At 43.7% G+C, this 21,634-nt stretch overlaps 2 protein-coding genes across 3 annotated transcripts in view; one reads left to right on the forward strand and one right to left on the reverse strand.

Moving 5' to 3' along the window:
- The window catches only part of RECQL5 (RecQ like helicase 5), a 185,053-nt gene extending 166,461 nt beyond the window's left edge, over positions 1 to 18,592 (reverse strand). Inside the window, exons 1-3 of the mRNA XM_077459673.1 lie at positions 18,485 to 18,592; positions 7,687 to 7,732; positions 4,710 to 4,826 (exon numbers count right to left, since the gene is read on the reverse strand). The gene's annotated coding sequence lies outside the window, so the exon portion shown is untranslated. The remainder of the gene's footprint in view (positions 1 to 4,709; positions 4,827 to 7,686; positions 7,733 to 18,484) is intronic.
- A 16-nt stretch (positions 18,593 to 18,608) lies between these two features.
- The window catches only part of SAP30BP (SAP30 binding protein), an 86,943-nt gene continuing 83,917 nt past the window's right edge, over positions 18,609 to 21,634 (forward strand). Inside the window, exon 1 of one of the 2 annotated variants that reach the window (XM_077459675.1) lies at positions 18,609 to 18,766. In XM_077459675.1, the coding sequence (XP_077315801.1) occupies positions 18,676 to 18,766 (91 nt within the window). In that variant the 5' untranslated portion in view covers positions 18,609 to 18,675. The remainder of the gene's footprint in view (positions 18,767 to 21,634) is intronic. The other variant, XM_077459674.1, reaches the window with a different exon arrangement.

Below are 21,634 nucleotides of genomic sequence, written 5' to 3' on the forward strand. Positions count from 1 at the left end.
GTTTGTGTTTTTTTTTATTTACTGGTAGGATGATGTTTATCATGTCCCAAATAAACAGTTGTTTACTTGTAATTACTAGTTTAAATTCAAGGCACCTGTTTAGAGCAAAGTGACAGGTTCTCTTGAAAGCCCGTCATTTTATACTCTTCTCATTCCCCTGATGCTCCATTCATGTGTCAAAATACTTGATACTTCCAGATATAGAGGAGAACCTGATCTTCATGCTTTTCTCCTAAGATGCAATGTGACATGTGAGAGACCAATCACTAGACCTAAACTTTGTCACGCAGGTTGAGGGCAGAAAGTCTTTTACCTTATGTGAGCTCTGACACCGAACATCACTGAGCTTACACAGGGATTAGACTCAGGACTCTAACAGATAAACTGTATGGCAGGAGAGTGAGTAAAGGTGAGTATCAGTGGATGAGAAAACCGGTGAATGGGGTTGATTTACTAAAAGTGGAGAGTGCAAAATCTGGTGCAGCTGTGCATGGTAGACAATCAGCTTCCAACTTCAGGTTGTTCAGTTCTTTGACCGAAAAAATAAAAACTGAAAGCTGGTTTCTATGCAGAGCTGCACCAGATTATGCACTCTCCGGTTTTAGTAAATCAATCCTACTATGTCTTTAATGGGCAAAGTAACAGATGACTTTAGGATCAGTGCTGCACAATATCTAACACTGAAATGATCATTACACATAGTAGAAATGTTCCAGTAAAGCAGATCCTGACTGTGGAATGTTATTTTCACAATATTCAGTGCTTCAGTTTGTCTTTCACATCACACTGGAAAGAACTTCTACCAGCTGCTTTTCTTGGATATTCGCTTTCCCTCATTAGCCAAGTCTACCCCTTCAGATTCCTCATGCTCTACTATGGAAATATCAGTGAAGGGAACTTAATTAACCTATTTGGCCTAAAGACAAACTGCCCAGTAGTTACAGCAGCAGAGGCTGGTACAGAAACCCCATTCACTGAGAATGCAGATGTATGGAAGGACAGTCATAGACGAGTCGAAAACCGAACATTCTGTCACTAAAAAATGAAAATGGAGCATATGACTGCGCCATTATTTGTTTAATTTTTCTTTCAAAAAATCCAGCATGTTGGATCAGGCACTTTTGATTGCACCACAAAAATTGTGTGTCGCAGCTGGCACACTGCTGATCTGATGATCAACAAGAATTTTCCTTTGGTTTCTGACTCATCTATGGCCTGTTTAAGCAGTTAGCCTCCAAGTGTTATAAAGCAATTAGGGACTTTGGACCAGTGGTAATTTTTAAGTCAAATATGATTTAGTTGTAGTTAAAGCCTTTTGACTAAAATGCCATTTTAGTCATCTGAATTGTTTTAGTTGTATTTTAGTAGACTAAAACAGTGTTAATTTCGTCTAGGAAATGAACACTGCTTTGGGCGCTGTTGTTTTAGTGTGCACTTAGAGAAGTATGGAAATTTTTTTTTTTTTAATCGTACTTACGTAGGTGGATGCAGAATCTGTTTGATGCTCCCTCTGTCCCTCGCCAGCTCTAAGGCTGAGAACCGAGCAACCAAACACTGCCGATCAATCAGTTCTCAGGGCTCCCTGAGCAGAGAGCCGGTGACTGTCAGTCAGCAGCTCTCTGCTCTGCCCCCTGGGGCTCAATGGAGTGCTGGGCTGTGGACGGAGCGGGAGCAGCTGGCTGAGGCTCTCAGTGGCTCACTGAGAGGCTGAGCTGGGTGTCGGTCCAGGCATGTGGGTGGATCCCAACCATATGGTTGCAATCCTTCCCCTGCTTGGACTGGCTCTGTGAATTCAGCCCCGTGTCTGGTGAAAACAGGTTGCAAGAGTGCAGAACAGATTGCACTCCTGTGATTCAAAGGAGAAGTACAGCCAAACAAGCTTTGGCTGTACTTTTCCTTTTAGCTTGCCATGGATGGTTTGTTTTTTCATGAAGCCACTGAGACACCGCTGTCAGAATACACTGATCAGTGGCTACAAATGCTGATCGAGGAAAAAAAAAATGTCAACATTCGCCTTTCATAAAAAGTTGATCAAATGACGGCCACACACTGATCAATATTTGGTCGGTCTCTACTGAACCAAGCAAATTTCAATCTATGGTCTTCAACAGCTGCTAAAAATGTTGTTATACAAGTGGTGCAAAGGATACTAGGAGAATGGAGTGAGAGTCATAACACAAGCAAATTCTGCTGCACAGCAAGGAGTTTAGAAAAATGTCATGAGGCAGATTTACTATAAGTCAACTTGATCATTAAATTCTTCACTAAGGTAACACTGCTGAAAAATATTACCTGTACCTGATCGCTTCTGAACTGTGTGCTTTGCCTTTTATTTTACACCTCATTGTGAGTTTACAGGTGACACTGGTACGGACTGAATAGAAGGTACATACATAATATAAGCAGCAGATGGCATCGCTCAAGGTGGACTTTCGCCTTGACCAATGAACGGGGGTGCTATGTTGTTTGGAGTCTACCCTATCCCAGAGTTCCAAGTCCACAACAGTGGAAGCTGCATTACGCCAAATGTATCATCTTACAATGAACTTTATTGCAGCATGTACAATACATAACATATCCTTCAATGCACTTTTACACACACACATGATGGAACACATTGCTTGAAATCTGCACTGTAAAAATTTTGTGGTTACTTTCCTGTCTTTTCATTGGATGTTAGAGATCATAGCAGAAGTTCAGTGTAAAAAATACACAGGAGAAAATGCATATTGACAAGGGGAGTGTAGAGGTTGGCAGGGAGTCTACTGACATCACAACTCCACCCACCGAGCTCCAGACACCAGGCCCACCCACAGAATCTGCAGTTTTTCGGGTCTCATAACAGACAGAGGGGAGACATTTGACAGGTAAAGATACATGCAGGAGGCATGTATATACTTCTAGATAACCCCTATGGCAGTAGTTTAGAAAGGATGACATTGGTTTTACATCGACTAATATCGTCAATGAAAACATTTGTCACAATTTTGGTCAGTGGCCATTTTACAATGACGAAAGGTACACCATGTTTTCGTTCACTGAAGAAAACTATGATGAAAACAATTTCTGTTTTCAAACAAACAACGGGAAGGAGGGAGGTTTACCCTTGTGAACTTTTCTGCTTCCATGGTGCTCCATGCTTAGCAGTTAGTAATGTAATAGGGATGTCGGCTGCATCTCTCACATGAGTGTCTGCTTTGCATTCTCACTAAGCCTGGGCTACGAGCGTCTGGACAGCACATTACCAATCCCCCCCCCCACCCCCACACGAATGGTAGAGGCTGGATCTGCTCTACCTCACTGTGCCCACCCCTCCCTCTGTGCAGCCCGTCCATGTGCTGTATATGTAAAGAGAATGTGTGGGTGGGAATGTTCAAATCAAGCAAACAAAATATGAAGCCACTGAATGAGTAGTTCAGCACTGTGATTGTAATCTTCCACTTCTCCGTCAATCCCTTCCTGCCATTTTTCCCCCTCCTCCTCTTTCTTATGTTGTGCCCCAGCAGAACCTATTCTTAGCTTTCTTTCTTCAAGCTATAATAGCACTTGATTCTATGTTCATTTAAGTGGGCTCACCATGCCATTACCTTGAGGGTTTGGCATTTAGGAGGTTAAAACAGGCAGTGAGGAAATGTGATATCACCTCCTCACTGCCTGTCAAATGCCTCTGAAAAGTGTCCTTAGGATGGATCACTTTTCAGTGGAGTGACAGTGCCTACTGCAAGTGTGAACAACCCTTTGGGTTCACATTGGTATGCTGTGATTTGGCCACAGTGGTGGCGTACTTGGAGTGTTTTAGACTACTATGAGGTTGTAGATTTTTGCCACATTTTCTGAAAGTGCGCCAAAAGTCCTGCATGCTGCATCTTTGGTGCGCTTTCAGAAAACTCTACAAAAACGTGCAAATTAAATGATTTTTGTCAACTAAAATGTACTGCAGATTAAGGTGACTAAATAAGACTAAAACTAAAACAATTGCAGATTACTAAAATGGGACTAAAACTAAAATGGCCTTTTAGTCAAAAGACTATGTCCTTGTACACACAGTCGGACATTCCGACAACAAAATCCATCGGATTTTTTCCGACGGATTTTGTCCAAAAGTGGTGTTGCATACACACGGTCGGACAAAGTTGTCGGAAAATCAGATTGTTCTGAACGTGATGACGTTCAGTCGTTGCGACGGGACTACGTTGCGGCTAGTAGCCAATAGCTTTGGTCTCGTAATTTGATCTGAACATGCGTGGCACTTTGTCCGATCGGAATTCTCTACAAATTGGATTTTATATTCAGCTCTCAAACTTTGTTGGTCGGACAGTCCGAAGGAAAAAGTCTGATGTAGCCCACACATGGTTGGATTATCCGACAACATGGTCCGATCGGACCTTTTCCGTTGTAATGTCCGACCGTGTGTACAAGGGCTAAGACTTAAACTAAATCAAAATCTGCTGCCAACATTACCACTTGCTGTCAGTCACTGCTCTCTGCTCTGCCCCTCCAGTACTGGAACACTGGGCTGTGCTAAGAGGCGGGGTCAGCTGTCAGTCAAGCAGCTGGGTGGATCCTGACAATATGGTGAGGATCTTTAAATAGTCTGAGGTGGCTTTGTGATGTCAGTGGACAGTAAGTGTACTGCTGTGACCCAGAAGAGAAGTATGGCCATAGCAGTATTAAACCCAACAGCAAACATTTATTATATTGCAGCTTACCAATTCTGCCAGTGATGGCTGTATTCGTTTCTTTTTTTAAGCTTTCTTTTCTTCTCTTTTCCTCTGGTGATCTAGCTAGTAAGTCTCTTGCTTTTCACAAGCTCCAGCCGAATGTATCTGTTTACATGGATGAGAAAAAACAGTTAACACTGACAGGGGTGATTAAAATTATCAGCTTTTATTTATTCACATAAAAGCTTTATCCGAAAAGGAAAAAAATGGTTTGTAATAACTGTTTAAAAAGTGTGAGCCGAAGTTTAGCTTCAAATTGTTAGTGTAAAAAAATCTGCTAGTACATTTAAGGCCCCATACACACTATCAGTTTTCCTGCTGAGTTTTTCCTTCAGATTTACCAAAACCACATAATATGGAGGTCAAACCTTAGGAGTTTCAATGTGTATGCAAGGCAGGCCCTTGTACTACATGGTTTTGGTAAATCTTAAAGAAAAAAAATCAGCAGATAATCTGATAGTGTGTATGGGGCTTAACACTACCCCCCCCCCCCCCCCCCATACCCAGACTGACAATGATGCTGTCTGCTGTGCCTCTGTTCTCATTCCTCCAGAGTTGTGTCTCACTAAGGAGGTATGTTACTGGCCAGATCACCAGGTGAAAACAGGAAAGAAGCCAAAAGAAAACTAATGCAGCCACCACATTTAATGACTGGCATGCTGCAATATAATACATTTTTGGTTTTGGGTTTAATACTGCTTTAAATATAAATGACAGCTAGCCAGTTATGTTCAGAAGGAGAGGTCAGCAATATCAGCCCTGCACTTCTAGTACAAATATACTTTAAAGCAGCGTTCCACACATAAGTGGAACTTCCGCTTTCAGCAAAGCACTCCTCGCCCCCTTACATGCCACATTTTGAGGGGGGGTACCCAGTTTTGACAGGTACTTTCTGTCCCACTTCTGGCTTCTGTCGCCTCCCCACCTAGACGACTCCTCCTCTCACCCTCTCTCTCTAATCTTCAGGTCCCAAAACAATGCCTGCCCACTAAAAGAGTGCAGCGTGACTCGTGCACACGGCTGTGAAGCCTCAATCTGTCACAGCCGGATGCCCACACTTACAATGATGGCACTATGGAGAGGAGAAGGAGAGGAGCAAGGCTAGGGTTGCCGCAAAGCTGGACCATGAGACAGGTGAGTGTTTGTTTATTAAAAGTCAGCAACTACACTTTTTGTAGCTGCTGACTTAATAAACGTACAAAATGAGTGGCACTCCGCTTGAAACTGATGATCTATCATTTTTAGGCAGTGAAGGTTGGAAGAGAGAGCTATTCATATAGCTTACAAAATGAGGAAAGCACAAAAAGAGCTCACTGCCCTATTCTCAGGCAGGCGACACCAAGAAGCTGCAAAGCAGGAACAGGAAACAGTACGCCTTCCTGGCTACGCAGTGTAGTAGGGGTGTTAGAATCACAAGCGAGTATAAACAGAATTACAAATATTTAGAAAATAATCTTCTTGACCCATTATAGTCTGTCTTTCGCTCGCAGCACTCCATGGAAACTGCCTTACTAAAACTCACTAATGATCTACTAACTGCTAAAACCAACAGCCAGTACTCCATACTACTTTACCTCTCTGTGGCCTTTGATACTGTTGACCACCGCTCCTTCTCAAACTACATTCCCTTGGCCTCTGAGATTCTGCTCTTTCCTGATTCTCTGCCTATCTATCACAGCGCTCCTTCAGTGTCACCTACAACTCTGTCTCCTCCTCTCCATTGCCCCTTTCTGTGGGGGTCCCCCAAGGCTCTATTCTTGGACCCCTTCTCTTTATCTACACCTCCTCCCTTGGTCACTTGATAACTGCCCACAGCTTCCACTACCACTTATATGCCGATGGCACCCAAATCTATCTGTCTACTCCTCACCTCACTCCTTCAGTCTCCTCTCGCATTACTGACTTACTGACATATCAGCATGGACGTTGCCCCACTTCCTTAAACAAAATCTCTCTCTAAAACTGAGCTATTAATATCCCCCCCCCCCGCGCCCTCCTCCATGACTTTTCCATCAAAATCAACAAAGCAATCATCAGTCCCTCCCCTCACCCCAAGGTACTAGGTGTAACCCTAGACTGACTTGTCATTTCAGCCCCAAGTCCAATCGTTGTCAAAAGTTTGTAGAATTCACCTCCATAACATCTCTAAAATTCGCCCCTTTTTAACAAGTGAAACCACCAAGCTCCTCATTCACTCCCTTGTTATATCTCGCCTTGACTAGTGCAACTCCCTTCTCATTGGCTTGTATCTCCTCTTCAGTCTATCAGGAATGCTGCTGCCAGACTTATCCACCTTACCAACCGCTCAGTGTCTGCCAACCCTCTCCTCCAATCCCTACACTGGCTCCAAATCACCCAGCGAATTAAATTCAAAATACTAACCATAACATACAAAGCCATTCACAACTCTGCCCCGAGCTACATCACCAATCTTGTCTCCAAATATCACCCAAATTGTCCCCTCCCCTCAAGACCTCCTAATCTCAAGCTCTCTCATCTCCTCCTTCCATGCTCATCTCCAGGATTTCTCCAGAGCCTCTCCAATCCTCTGGAACTCGCTACCTCAACTAGTCCGGCTATCCCCTACTCTTGCTACCTTCAGGCGATCCCTGAAAACTCATCTCCTCAGGAAAGCCTATCACGTCTCCAACTAATCTTCTACCACCTCCATCAGCTCATTCCACACAGTTACAACCTTTTGTACCACCTGCCCCACCCTATTAGATTGTAAGCTCTTCTGAGCAGGGCCCTCTTAATCCTCTTGTATTTTATTGTATTCTAACTGTATCGTCTCCTTTAATATTAGTCTCCTTTTATATAAAGCGCTGTGTAAACTGTTGGCGCTATATAAATCCTGTATAATAATAATCATAATAATAAAGGCATGCAAACAGTTTAAACCCATTTATTTAATTCTACTGTGTATTTATACTTTACAAAAACATATTTCATACACAAGTCTTACCAAATAATAATTCTTTATCCTAATCTCATGGTGCATCAGCGTGTTACTAAGAGGAAAAAGAAAAAAAAACAATTGGCAGTAAAACTGAATTATGGTACTACAAGCAATAGAACATATTCAATACAGTTTACAACCATAACTGTTCCTTGCACTTGTGGTCAGTTTAACTGCGTTTAGGGGAAATAGAATTCTGTGCATCCAGGATCCAATTCGATACTCTTTAAAGCTGGAACATCTAAACTCAGGAAAAAGTGATCTGGGAGACAAGAAAATTCTTTCTACTTCCCAGGTGATGTTTGCGTTCAGAAAACAACTTTATTATAAATTATGTAAATTTATGCATTATAAACATTTGCTTAAAGTGGATGTAAACCCACTCTCATCAATTATAAAGTAATGGCATAGTGCTGATCTATAAGAAAATACATGCCTCCTGCATGTATCATTACCTTTCAAATATCTGCCCCTTCTCTATTTGGAGGCTTGAAAAACTCCAGATTCAGTGGCGCTCGGTGGGTAGCAGACTCCCCATCCACCTCTACATACCCCTTGACCAGAGCACGCATTCTGGGCAAAAGCAGAGCACGCTCACTGCCCCCCATCAGTCCCGCATACATACACATGGATGTCCAGTGACAGTCTAGGATGATCGGTGTGGCGGGGAGAGCTGTGAGCACCGTTCCCCCTGCATGGCTTTTCAGCGGACAGCTGAAAGGGAGGAAGAGAAGGATTAGCAGCTAATGAAAAGCCATGCAGGGAGATCGGTGCTCACAGCTGTCCTCTGCTGCACCGATCATCCCCGACTGTCCCCCATGTCTTCCTCCTCCTCCTCCAGCGTCCATGTTCTCCTCCAACAACTCCCCCTCCCATTCATCTCTGGTGCCCTCCGTGTACTCCTCATCCACCCGCTGTGTCTCCGTGTCCTCTTTCTCCATCCCTCATCCCCTGCATCCGGCTTCCCTCCTCCCCGGCGTTCCTTTTCTGAATGGGACATAGAGTGTTCGTTACCAAATGCTCTCTATATCTTTTGATAACTGAGCAGAGTAAACGGTGTGTTACTTTGCTTCAGTTTATGAATGGAAAGGAGCCGCTGTCTCCTCCCCATTCATCTTCAGTGGTGAGAAAAGACTGGGGAATCAGTGTCCTCTTTCCCTTTCTCTGTCTCAATGGGGACATGTCAGGGATCTGTCACCTTCCTCTGCCCCACTGACACCAACCACTGACCGATACCCCCATCCCCTTCCCCAAAAACACTGTAAAAAAAATGTATTTAAAAAATAAAACCCCAACCATTGTGAAAAAAATAGTACAAAAATAAATTGTAAAAAAATAATAAAAATAAAAAAAAATTCTGACACCAGCCATTCTGTTCATGAAATTCTGTTCATTGCTCTACTGACACCAGCCACTGGTCCCCAAAAAAGCATTTTGAAAAAAAATAATGAAAAAAAAATGTAATTGTAAAAAGAAAAAAAGAACTACTGACACTGTCACCATCCTGCACATACTACCCACCTCCATACACTCCTCCCCAGCACATACTACCCATCACTGTACACTCCACATTCCTCACCTGCCCATTATACCCACCTCCATACACTCTGCACATACTACCCACCATACACTCCGTACGCCACTCCTGCACATCTTACCCACCTATATACACTCTACACCCCTCTCCTGCATTTAATACCTATCACCGTCCACTCTGCACTGTACATTCTCTATTTAACATTACCAAATTCTGTGCTATGCAAGTAATCTCAGACTGTATTAAACCACACCCCTTTAAGCCAATGTCCAATATTTTACACAAATCGTAGCACCCTCTATTAGTGTAGGTGCTAGAGTGAGACTCATTAGTGTAGGTAAATTTGGGCCGGCCTGGCTGACAGCTGGGCCTGTTTGTTTTTGTTTGATTTGGGCTGGGAGTGGCTCAGGGTAAAAGCTGGGTGACTCACAGGCAGCATCACCAAGACCTCCCTCTTTCCAGAGCGCTCTAGAAGGTTCTGGAAAGAGGAGGAGAGGGGAGTTGGAGCTGCCTGTGGTATTCTAAAGGAACCCTGAGCAATCCCCAACCTGGAATTGGCAGGGGGCAGGCCAGAGTCAGTCCAGTATGGGAGAAGTTGTTGGGTGGAAAATTTGGAGATGGAGTACTGAAGCCGTCAGGGCCTTGGGGGGAGCTCCCCAGTCGGGGGGGGTTGACCTTGGGCCTGGGCTCGGGTGTGGATAGGGCTCTCTAAGAAAAAGTGGAGGTGTCCTGGACAGGAGGAGCAAGAGAGCACAGCGGGAGAGAGTACTGCCGGACAAGTCTCCAGGGAGAGGAAACATTGGTTGCAGCAAAGAGGGCTGGCAAGTGGCATGCACAGTCTGGAGGACTGTTGAGGCACACCTGAAAAGGACTGGGAGAGTGCAGTTGGAGATGGGTGCAGAACCAGAGGAGAGGACTGTGGTGTTGTGGGCAGTGGAGTCAGGCAGCTGCAGCCAGGAGGGCTGGCAGGGCATGAAGAGGGCTGACTGGGATCAGTAGCCACTTGTGGGACAGCTAGTACCAGAACGATTCTCTTTATGCTACAACATAGGGGCCCGCGGTCCCTGCCTGTGAAGGGCATTTGCTTTAGGCCTGGCTGAGTCAGTGTCAGGCCTACAGTGCTAGCTAGTATGGAGAACGAAAGAGGAAGCGATGTACAGGAAGAGTATGGAGCGATATCCAGAAGAGAGGAAGCGATGTACAGGAAGAGTATGGAGCGATACCCAGAAGAGAGGAAGCGATGTGCAGGAGGAGTATGGAGCGATACTCAGAAGAGAAGAAGCGATGTACAGGAAGAGTATGGAGCGATACCCAGAAGAGAGGAAGCGATGTACAGGAAGAGTATGGAGCGATACCCAGAAGAGAGGAAGCAATGTGCAGGAGGAGTATGGAGCGATACTCAGAAGAGAGAAAGCAATGTGCAGGAGGAGTATGGAGCAATACTCAGAAGAGAGGAAGCGATGTACAGGAGGAGTATGGAGCGATACTCAGAAGAGAGGAAGCAATGTACAGGAGGAGCATGGAGCGATACTCAGAAGAGAGGAATCGATGTACAGGAGGAGTATGGAGCGATACTCAGAAGAGAGGAAGCGATGTACAGGAGGAGCATGGAGCGATACTCAGAAGAGAGGAATCGATGTACAGGAGGAGTATGGAGCGATACTCAGAAGAGAGGAAGCAACGTACAGAAGGAGTATGAAGCGATACCCAGAAGAGAGGAAGCGATGTACAGGAGGAGTATGGAGCGATACTCAGAAGAGAGGAAGCGATGTACAGGAGGAGTATGAAGCGATACCCAGAAGAGAGGAAGCGATGTACAGGAGGAGTATGGAGCGATACTCAGAAGAGAGGAAGCGATGTACAGGAGGAGTATGGAGCGATACCCAGAAGAGAGGAAGCGATGTACAGGAGAAGTATGAAGCGATACCCAGAAGAGAGGAAGCGATGTACAGGAGGAGTATGGAGCGATACTCAGAAGAGAGGAAGCGATGTACAGGAGGAGTATGAAGCGATACCCAGAAGAGAGGAAGCGATGTACAGGAGGAGTATGGAGCGATACTCAGAAGAGAGGAAGCGATGTACAGGAGGAGTATGGAGCGATACTCAGAAGAGAGGAATCGATGTACAGGAGGAGTATGGAGCGATACTCAGAAGAGAGGAATCGATGTACAGGAGAAGTATGGAGCGATACTCAGAAGAGAGGAATCGATGTACAGGAGGAGTATGGAGCGATACTCAGAAGAGAGGAAGCGATGTACAGGAGGAGTATGGAGCGATACTCAGAAGAGAGGAATCGATGTACAGGAGGAGTATGGAGCGATACTCAGAAGAGAGGAATCGATGTACAGGAGGAGTATGGAGCGATACTCAGAAGAGAGGAATCGATGTACAGGAGGAGTATGGAGCGATACTCAGAAGAGAGGAAGCAACGTACAGAAGGAGTATGAAGCGATACTCAGAAGAGAGGAAGCAACGTACAGAAGGAGTATGAAGCGATATCCAGAAGAGAGGAAGCGATGTACAGGAGGAGTAAAGAAGAAAGTAAAATATATTGCTTTTTTTTTCAAATTTGCCAATCTTTTTTTGTTTACAGCGCAAAAATGAAAAACCGCAGAGGTGATCAAATACCACCAAAAGAAAGCTCTATTTGTGGGGAAAAAAAGGACATCAATTTTATTTGGGTACAGTGTCACATGACCGCACAATTGTCAGTTAAAGTCATGCAGTGCCGTATCACAAAAAATGGCCTGGTCATGAAGGGGGGGGGGGAGGTAAACCTATCGGGGCTGAAGAGATTAAAGTGGTTGTAAAGTCCCTACTCACAAATCCTGGAATTTCCTCTGTTACAAGATATACTGTGCAGTACCTGCCTTTTTAAAAAATTTATACATTCATTTACAGCAGCGCTGTGCAGCCAGTCACATGACCTCCTGGCACTCTTCTTTCCCTATCCCCCAACTACAGTGAGAGGGGCTGAGATTCCCCATTGATGTCACCCGGGAGGAGAGTGGTGACGCTGTCAATCAACATATTTTGCTGCACAATTTTGGAAACACAGATATTGTACAGCATTTCTTTCTGTAACAGAGGGGATTCCAGGATTTGTGATAAGCAATTTGACAACCACAGCAGTGGAAGGGGAGGGGAGAAGATGGCTCACACACAGACTCCCGAGCTGACAGGCAGGGAGGGAGGGGGAGAGGAGCGGAATGAAATGACAGAGGCACATAAACTGAACACTAGTGATGGGCTTGGGCATGTTCAGATTGAAGCCGCCAGGAAGCCATCACTGCACACCGCCAATCATAGGCAGTGAGGCATTTCCTATGATGAGCAGTGCGCAGTGGTGGCTTCCTGGCGGGTTTGATTTGAACATGCCGGAGCCCATCACTACTGACCACAGTATCATGAATCAGCAGCCATGATTTCACCTTATTGCAGTTTCAAGTGTATAGTGGTTTATATATTTATAGAAGGATTCATAGCTGGAATTAACGGGAATTTGCACCTTGAGGGATCCTTATTTTTAGTTTTCATGATTACTGTGGTCAACACACTAAGAGGAACAGGAAGGATCAACCAGGTATTTTACAGCACAGAGAGGGACAAATGACACCACACAAGCACTATGCTGTATATCCTACTTTAACCACTTCCCAACCGGCTCCTGTACATATACGGCGGCAGGATGCGAATCGCTGTATATATAAGGTGGCTACTTTAAGAGACATAGCAGGCGTGTGCACCCGCGACACAGCGGGGGAACCGATGTCACGGGCAAGAGAGTTAGAATGAGGATTTGTGTGTGTAAACACACAAATCCCTGATCTGAAAGGGGTGGAGAAACAGATCGTCTGTTCCTACTAAGTAGGAACAACAATCTCTCTCCTCCTCTACTCAGTCACATCCCCCTAGAGTTAGAAACACACCTAGGGAACACACTTAACCCCTTGATCGCCCCCCTAGTGTTAACCCCTTCCCTGACAGTGTTATACAGTAATCAGTGGCTATTTTTTAGCTCTGATCGCTGAATAAATGTCAATGGTCCCAAAAAAGTGTGAAATGTGTCCAATCTATCCACCACAATCCCGATAAAAATAAAAATTGCTGATCACCGCCATTACTAGTAAAAGAAAAAAAAAATGCCATAAATCTATCCCCTATTTTGTAGACGCTATTATTTTTCCAAAAATCAATCAATATACGCTTGCAAATTGCGCTTTTTTTTTTTATAATAATATATATTGAAAAAACGGATGAAGAAATTAGTTTTTTAAAAATTGGGATATTTATTATATCAAAAAATATTTTGTTTTTGTTTTTTCAAAATTGTCGTTCTTCTTTTGCTTATAGCGCAAAAAATAAAAAAAACGCAGAGGTGATCAAATACCACCAAAAGAAAGCTCTATTTGTGGGGAAAAAGGGACATCAATTTTGTTTGGGTACAATGTCCCACGACCATGCAATTGTCAGTTAACCACTTCAGCTCCGGAAGGTTTTACCCCCTTCCTGACCAGAGCACTTTTTGCGATTCGGGACTGCGTCGCTTTAACTGACAATTGCGTGGTCGTGCAACGTTGTGCTATAAACAAAAAAAAAAGAGCGACAATTTAGAAAAAAAAATGCAACATTTTTTCATATGAATATCCCCCAAAAATATATTAAAAAAAAATAATTCTCACTTTATGTATTCTTCTACATATTTTTAGATAAAAATAAAATAAATTGCAATAAGCGTATATTGATTGGTTAGCACAAAAGTTATAGTGTCTATAAAATAGGGGCTCGTTTTATGGCATTTTTATTATTCATTTTTTATTTTTTTTATTTTTTATTAATAATGGTGGCAATCTGCGTTTTCGGACACTTTTGACACGATTGTCGTTTATACAGCGATCAGTGCTATAAAAATGCACTGATTACTGTGCATATGACACTGACAGGGAAGGGGTTAAACACTAGGGGGTGATGAAGGGGTTAAGTGTGTCCTAGGGAGTGATTCTAACTGTGGGGGGATGGATTTCTACTCACATGACAGCAATCACTGCTCCGTGACATGATCGCCAGGAGACCCGTGTCCCGTGGGTGCAGTCATGCTGTACGCGGCGAGCACGCTCGCCTGCTAGCCCAGTCAATTAAAGGGGGACGTACATATACACCTATTTGCCCACCACTCCCATTGTGCTGGCGAATTTTGCCGTGCAGCAGTCTGCAAGTGGTTAAAGTGACACAGTGCCGCATCGCAAAAAATTGCCTGGTCAGGAAGGGGGTAAAATCTTCCAAAGCTGAAGTGGTTAAAGAAACAGGGTTTTTTTTAGTTTTTTTAAGGGTACAACCACTTTAAGCTTTGAAAATAAAACATGGAAGCTGATTGGTTTCCATGCACAGCTGCTCCAGTTTTGATAAACTTTCCTCTGTGTCATCCTATAATGAGTTGATTATTTTTTTTTGTTTATTATTATTTGATTATTTTTAACTTTTATATAGTATTATACATTTACAAGACTTTTTGTGATAGATGGCATTTGTTGGCACCTCTGAAGCCCCAACTGCTTAGTAATTTTATACCTTTATAAAGGGTGCCTTGTAGGCCCATTAATCCTATAAATAAACATTTGTTTCATGTCTGATTTTTAGCACACCTTCAAAATGAATGGGTTATATCTGCGCGGGGCAGTCAAGAAGCAGTTAACTGAACCAGCTGAAGTTAGAAGCTGATTGGCTACCGTGCACAGCTGCCCCAGATTTCTGAGTGCTCCTGTTTCAGTAAATCTCCCCCACTGCCACTTTCACACTGGGGCGCTTTACAGGTGCTACAGCGCTAAAAATAGTGCCCCTGCAATGCGCACTGAAAGAGCCGCTGCTGTGTCTCCAGTGTGACAGCCCCGAGGGCTTTCAAACTGGAGCAGTGCGCTGGCAGGACGCTAAAAAAAGTCTTACAGGGGTCTGAAACTCGTGGCCCTCCAGCTGTTGCAGAACTACAATTCCCATGAGGCATTGCAAGGCTGATGGTTAAAAGCACGATTCCTATAGGCAGAGGCATGATGGGACTTGTAGTTCCGCAACAGCTGGAGGGCCGCCAGTTTGAGACCCATGAACTCTAGCAGCATCTGCTAGACTTCTTCTGCCCAGTGAAATCAATGGAGCAGTGCGCCTATATCACTGGCATAGCGCTGCTGCAGCAGCGCTTTGCGGTGGTTTTAACCCTTTCTCGGCCGCTAGCAGGGGGTAAAAGCACCCGCTAGTGGCCGAAATTGCCGGTAAAGTGTCACTAAAAATAGCAGCGTTTTACCGCCGGCGCACCCACCGCCCCAGTGTGAAAGGGGCCTTAATGCTCGCTTATTAAACACAAAGGAGGGTTTGAATGTGCTCATGGATAAAAATCAAATTAGGACTGTGTGGACAGAAATTAACAAGGCGGTGACATTTTTATAGGTTTGTTAACCACTTACGGACCGCCCGGCGGGCATTTGAAGGAGCATATCGTTGTTATGGCAGCAGCTAGCTGCCATAACCCTTTTATCCCCTTCTTCAGCGGGCGGTCCGCTACAAGATAAACGTGGTCTTTTTTTTATCGGTGGTGGGAGATCTGGTGCCTTCCACCGCTAACAGGAGCTGTCGGCAGCGGCGGAGGCAATCGCGTCCCCTGTCTGCATACAATTGCTGGGCGGAAGCAACGTCTAAAAAAAAGTCACTTCTGCCCATAGCTCTTAGAGGAGCAATTTTTTTTTTCATAATTTATTTAAATTACAATGTTTTTTTTTTTTTATTGCATTTTAGTCTAATTATGAGATCTGAGGACTTTTTGACCCCAGGTCTCATATTTAAGAGGACCTGCCCTGTTTTTTTTTTTTCTATTACAAGTGGTGTTTATATTCCTAGTAATAGGAATAAAAGTGACATTTTTTTTTTTTTTAAACAGTGTGAAAATAAAAAATAAAAGGTAAATTAATAATAAAAAAAAATGTAAATGCGCCCCATCCCGCCGAGCTCACGTGCAGAAGCGAACGCATATGCGAGTAACACACGCATATGAAAACGGTGGTCAAACCACACATGTGAGGGATCGCCGCGATCGGTAGAGCGAGAACAAGAATTCTAGCCCTAGACCTCCTCTGTAACACAAAACATGCAACCTGTAGAATTTTTTAAACGTCGCCTATTGAGATTTTTAAGGGTAAAGGTTTGTCGCCATTCCACGAGCGGGTGCAATTTTGAAGCACAACATGTTGGGTATCAATTTACTTGGCGTAGCATTATCTTTCACAATATAAAAAAAATTGGGCTAATTTTACTGCTGCCTTATTTTTTTTATTCCACAAAGTGAATTTTTTTCCCAAAAAAGTGCGCTTGTAAGAACGCTGCGCAAATACGGTGTGAAAAAAAGTAACGACCGCCATTTTATTCTCTAGGGTGTTAGAAAAAAAAAAAAATTATATATATATATATATATATATATATATATATATATATATATATATATATATATATATATATATATATAATGTTCAGGGGTTCTAAGTAATTTTCTAGCAAAAAAAACAGTTTAAACATGTAAACATCAAAATCTCAAAACTAGGCTGGTCCTTAAGTGGTTAATATTCTAACCATTGCGCTCACTCATGCTTAGAACAAAAGCCACCCATAACACTGGATGTGAGATGTCACTGAACAAGAGGAGTCTGTCCACCTAGAACAGAAATGTCAGTTACCTATACACTGACCCTTTGTCATTACATGTGGTGGAAGTGGCTAATGTCAACTAAAAAAAGATGAAACAAAGAAAAAGGCATTATTTGTATCAATTTGATGTGGAATCACTAATTTCAGGCAGAACGCCATCCAACTACAAAAACAAAAGACTAAATATTTTATGTCAGGTTTTTAGTTAAGTCGGGCTTCCTGTCTCTGTGACACCAGGGCAAGAAATTGGGGAAGTGGTTGTCACAGAGCACAGACAGCAATAAACACAGTAGGGTTGACTACTAAAGACAATAAAGCCCCATACACACCATCAGATTTTCTGCTGATTTTTGTCTTCAGATTTACCAAAACCATGTAGTGCAAAGGCCTGCCTGATTGCACACACATTGAAACTCCTAAGGTTTGACCTCATATTATATGCAGAAAATCTGATATTGTGTATGAGGCTTTAGACTGTTCACTTTGCAGGGGGATTTGATCCAAGGCTTAGTGAATGTGGGGAAGCTCTGCTGGCTTCCATCATCCAATCACGTGCAAGCAAAAAAAATGCATTTTTTTTTTCCTTGCATGTGATTGGCTACCATTTACAAAGTGGAATTTCACCACATTCACTAAACTGTGCGAACAATTCCCTTGCAAAGTACAGCTTTTGTTTTTTTGCAAAGTGGACAACTATTTGCCTGTATTACACCAACCCCATTGTAAGAAATCTTAATCTTTCCTCAGTGTGGTCAAATAGAGCAATGTTTTTTGCATGCCTTCGCCTTGGAGAGATTTCCCATCTTGTCCTGACAGGAAGTGAGGGGAGATCTCCCCAATGGGAGCAAAGATGACAGTAAAACAGCTGACAGGGGCTCCAACACTTTTCTTATCTCTATAAATTGTGCGGGTTGGAGTTGGCCATTCAGAATCCTATTTTATTCAGTAAAGCCCACCTTGTTTGTCCTATTTACTGCAGAGAGAAAAGGTGACAGCAAATCCCAAATTTTGAGCAATCACCAGAACAGCAATAGAGGAAAAAAAAAAACAATCTGGAAAATAGAAAACCAGGAACTCCCTCATTTTTCTTCGGGGGGGGGGGGGGGGGGCTCAATTCATGTTTGGCTATGGGACAGGAAGTGAAATCTCCCCATTGGGATACAGGTGGCAAAACAAACCTGACAGGGGCAGGGGGTTATAGCCTAATCTATCCAAAATGTAAAAAAAAACGTTTGGCCTTCAAATTTTGTTGCTCCAGCCTAGAGGGAAAAAAACACCTCACTTTGGAGGGATTTCCTCTCACTTCCTGTTTCAGTTATAGAACAGGAAGTGATGGGAAATCTCCCCAATTGGAGACATAAAGGACAAAAAAAACTGACAGGGGCACAAACAGCAATACAAATGTGGCAGGGGTTCTAATCCCAATTTACTCTATACAAAACGACAAAAAATAAAAAGTTTTGCCTTTAGTTATGTCTCCATGGTGTCATGTAGGGAGTCTTATAACTAATAAACCCCGGTATACTGTCAGAGCAGAGGCGTCCAGCCACACTGACATAGGAAGAGTAAGGTGCCTCCTTCTACCTCTGCTATGGACAGCCAGCTTGTCCCCCCGGAGAACACCAACTGTACAGACGTCTATCATCTCCACGCAAACTTCCGCCGGCGCGGCGCAAACTGATGACGAAAGCAGACACGGCCTCCGTTGCTATGGGATTACGTGCACACACCTTCCTTCCGGTCGTCGTAAATGCGTCATAGTTGCGACAGGAGCGATGGCGGCGAGTAGGAAGAATGTATTGTCGTCTCTGGCCGTGTATGTGGGGGACTCGGAGCCTGAGCTGGAGAGTGACGGGGAGCCGGAGGGTGAGACACGTTCGGGGGACTGCGGTGACTGTACTTCCTGGAAATAGCCTTGGACCCTAGTGTTGTCCATCTCTATGGTATAGAACATCTGCAGGCTGGACTGGGGACCAGAGAGTCAGCCTTGTGTTCCTAGGATTGTCCCTAGTGTTATCCATCTCTATGGTATAGAACATCTGTAAGCTGGACTGGGGACCAGAGTCAGCCTTTTGTTTTTATGATTGTCCCTGGTCCCTAGTGTTGTCTATCTCTATGGTATTGGACATCTGTAGGCTGGACTGGGGACCAGAGAGTCAGCCTTGTGTTTCTATGATTGTCCCTAGTATTGTCCATCTCTATGGTATTGGACATCTGTAGGCTGGACTGGGGACCAGAGAGTCAGCCTTGTGTTTCTATGATTGTCCCTAGTATTGTCCATCTCTATGGGATTGGACATCTGTAGGCTGGACTGGGGACCAGAGAGTGAGCCTTGCGTTCCTAGGATTGTCCCCTGGACCCTATTGTTGTCCATCGTTATGGTATAGAACATCTGTAGGCTGGACTGGGGACCAGAGCATTTGCCTTCTGTTCATAGAATTGTCCCTAGCGTTGTCCAGATATATGGTATAGGTCAGGGATATGCAATTAACGGACCTCCAGCTGTTGCAGACCTACAAGTCCCATGAGGCATAGCAAGACTGACAGCCACAACCATGACACCCAGAGGCAGGGGCATGATGGGACTTGTACTTTTGCAACAGCTGGAGGTCCGCTAATTGCATATCCCTCGTATAGGTAATCTGTTGGTCGGATTGGGAACCAGGGCATCAGCTGTGTGTTCGTAAAATTGTCCTTGGCCCCTAGTGTTGTCCAGCTCTGTGGTATAGGTCATCTGTAGGCTAGAATGGGGATCAGAGTGTGAGTCTCCCAATATTTTCCAGCTCTATGGTATTTTTTTATTACAGGTATTCATATATTGCTGTTCATTTACAGAGAGCTTTACATACTGTGCAGTCATATCAGTCTCTGACCTCAAGAAGATTACAGTCTAAGTCTCCTACTTCACATATAAACTAGGACCACGTTAGACAGGACACCATTAACCTCCCAGTGTGTCCTTTGTAGTGTGGGAGTTACCCATGCAGCCACGGGGAGAACATGCAAACTGAGTGCTGATGGCGTTCTGCCTAGTAAATGAACTGAGAACCCCAGTGCTGCAATCACTACTAACTACTAGTACTAACCACTAAGCCACTGTGCTACCTATAGCTTAAGAAAATATGGAGAGCTGCGCCAATAACGCTATATAATAAAAATAACTATATAAATAAAAATATACAAAGAAGATTTTAAACAATGGATCCAAGACATTTCAAGTCTAGTGATCCCTCTCACCAAAGGGCTACCCCGCCAATGGGGCTGGAATTTGTCTATTCCCAAAAATAGCGTGTTTGACGGATCTTTATTGTGAGCAACCAGATAATGCTTGGACACAGAATGCTTGGGGAACCCTATCAAGATGTTGGTTATGTGTTTGTTCAAGCGCACCTGTAGTGGGCGCTTGGTCCGACCCACATACTGCAACCCGCATGGGCACTGGAGTAGATAAACCACCCCCGTAGTGGAACATGTAATACAAGGTTTTATAATATGATTCCGCCCCGTAGCTGTACCAACAAAGGAAGTGGTACATCTTCGTGGGCAAGAATTTAGGGAGCACACCCTACATCTCCCACATTTATAGAAGCCAGTCAACTGGTCAAAAAAACCCTTACTCCTCAGTGGAGGATCGATGACATTAGGGGCCAGTCGATTTCTCAGTGATGAGGCACCTCTAAAGACAATTCTCGGTCTCTCTGGGACTATCCTTTTCAATACGGCATCACTGCTGACAATGTGCCAATGTTTGTTAACAAGTTGTTTAATCTTCTTTTGTTGGATAGAGTAAGTGGTCACAAAAGGAACAAGCCCTTGGACATTGTCTGCTCGTGGGCCTTTCTCAGTAAGTAGTTCCTGTCTAGTCATACTAGTCACCATCTTAATAGTATCGCCTAAAAAGTCAGGCTGGTAGCCCTTCTCAAGGAACCTTGCAGTAAGGATCTCTGCCTGAGACAGGAATTCCCCAACATCTGAGCAATTCCGTCTCAGTCTTATATACTGGCTTTTCGGAATTGAATTAAGCCAAGGGGTATGGTGACAGCTGTCAGTGGGGATGAAGGAGTTTCTATCCGTATCCTTGAAAAACGTAGAAGTGACAAAACGTGTTAATGTAACCTCCATATTGTTTGGTTTAGGAAGATCCTCCAGGAGCTTCTTCTGCCATTCAAAAACAATGTTGCCATTGTAGTCTGCCAAGTCCCTATTATATTTTTTCTTTTTCTTAACTCTTTGATCCCTATCCTCCTTCTCAAGGATTTTCAAAAGATTTTGAGACTTATCCTGATATTCAGCACTACCTTTAGCAGAAGTAAGATTAACCTGGAGACATTTAATTTCCTCATCCAGTTTGGATAATTTGGCCGTTTTTCTACCAACCAGAAATCTTAGGAAGGCCACTCCAGCTGAATTGAAGTACTTAAACCATTCTTCCAATTCAATATCGCCCTTTTGAGGGACTACCTCCCACCTCAGACTTCTGGGGACCATTCCATGCTTGATATAGGTCTCTAAATAGGCAATATCCCATTTTGTATGATTCTCAGAGACCATGAGGTTTTTTAATCTGATAAACATCCCCCCAAGGTCTCCTTCATCATCCCTATACAGTTCAAACACTCCATCAACATCTACCACTTTAGTAGCTCTAAAATCGAAAATATCCATATTGGAAAAAGACGCGATCGTCTTTAGTAATATATAACCCAGCTGCAGTAGAAAGTATCAGAACCCAGT

The sequence above is a fragment of the Lithobates pipiens genome, unplaced genomic scaffold, assembly GCF_037356315.1.
Source record: "Lithobates pipiens isolate NorthernLeopardFrog02 unplaced genomic scaffold, aLitPip1_a1.2 Scaffold_28, whole genome shotgun sequence".
Taxonomy (NCBI): domain Eukaryota; kingdom Metazoa; phylum Chordata; class Amphibia; order Anura; family Ranidae; genus Lithobates; species Lithobates pipiens.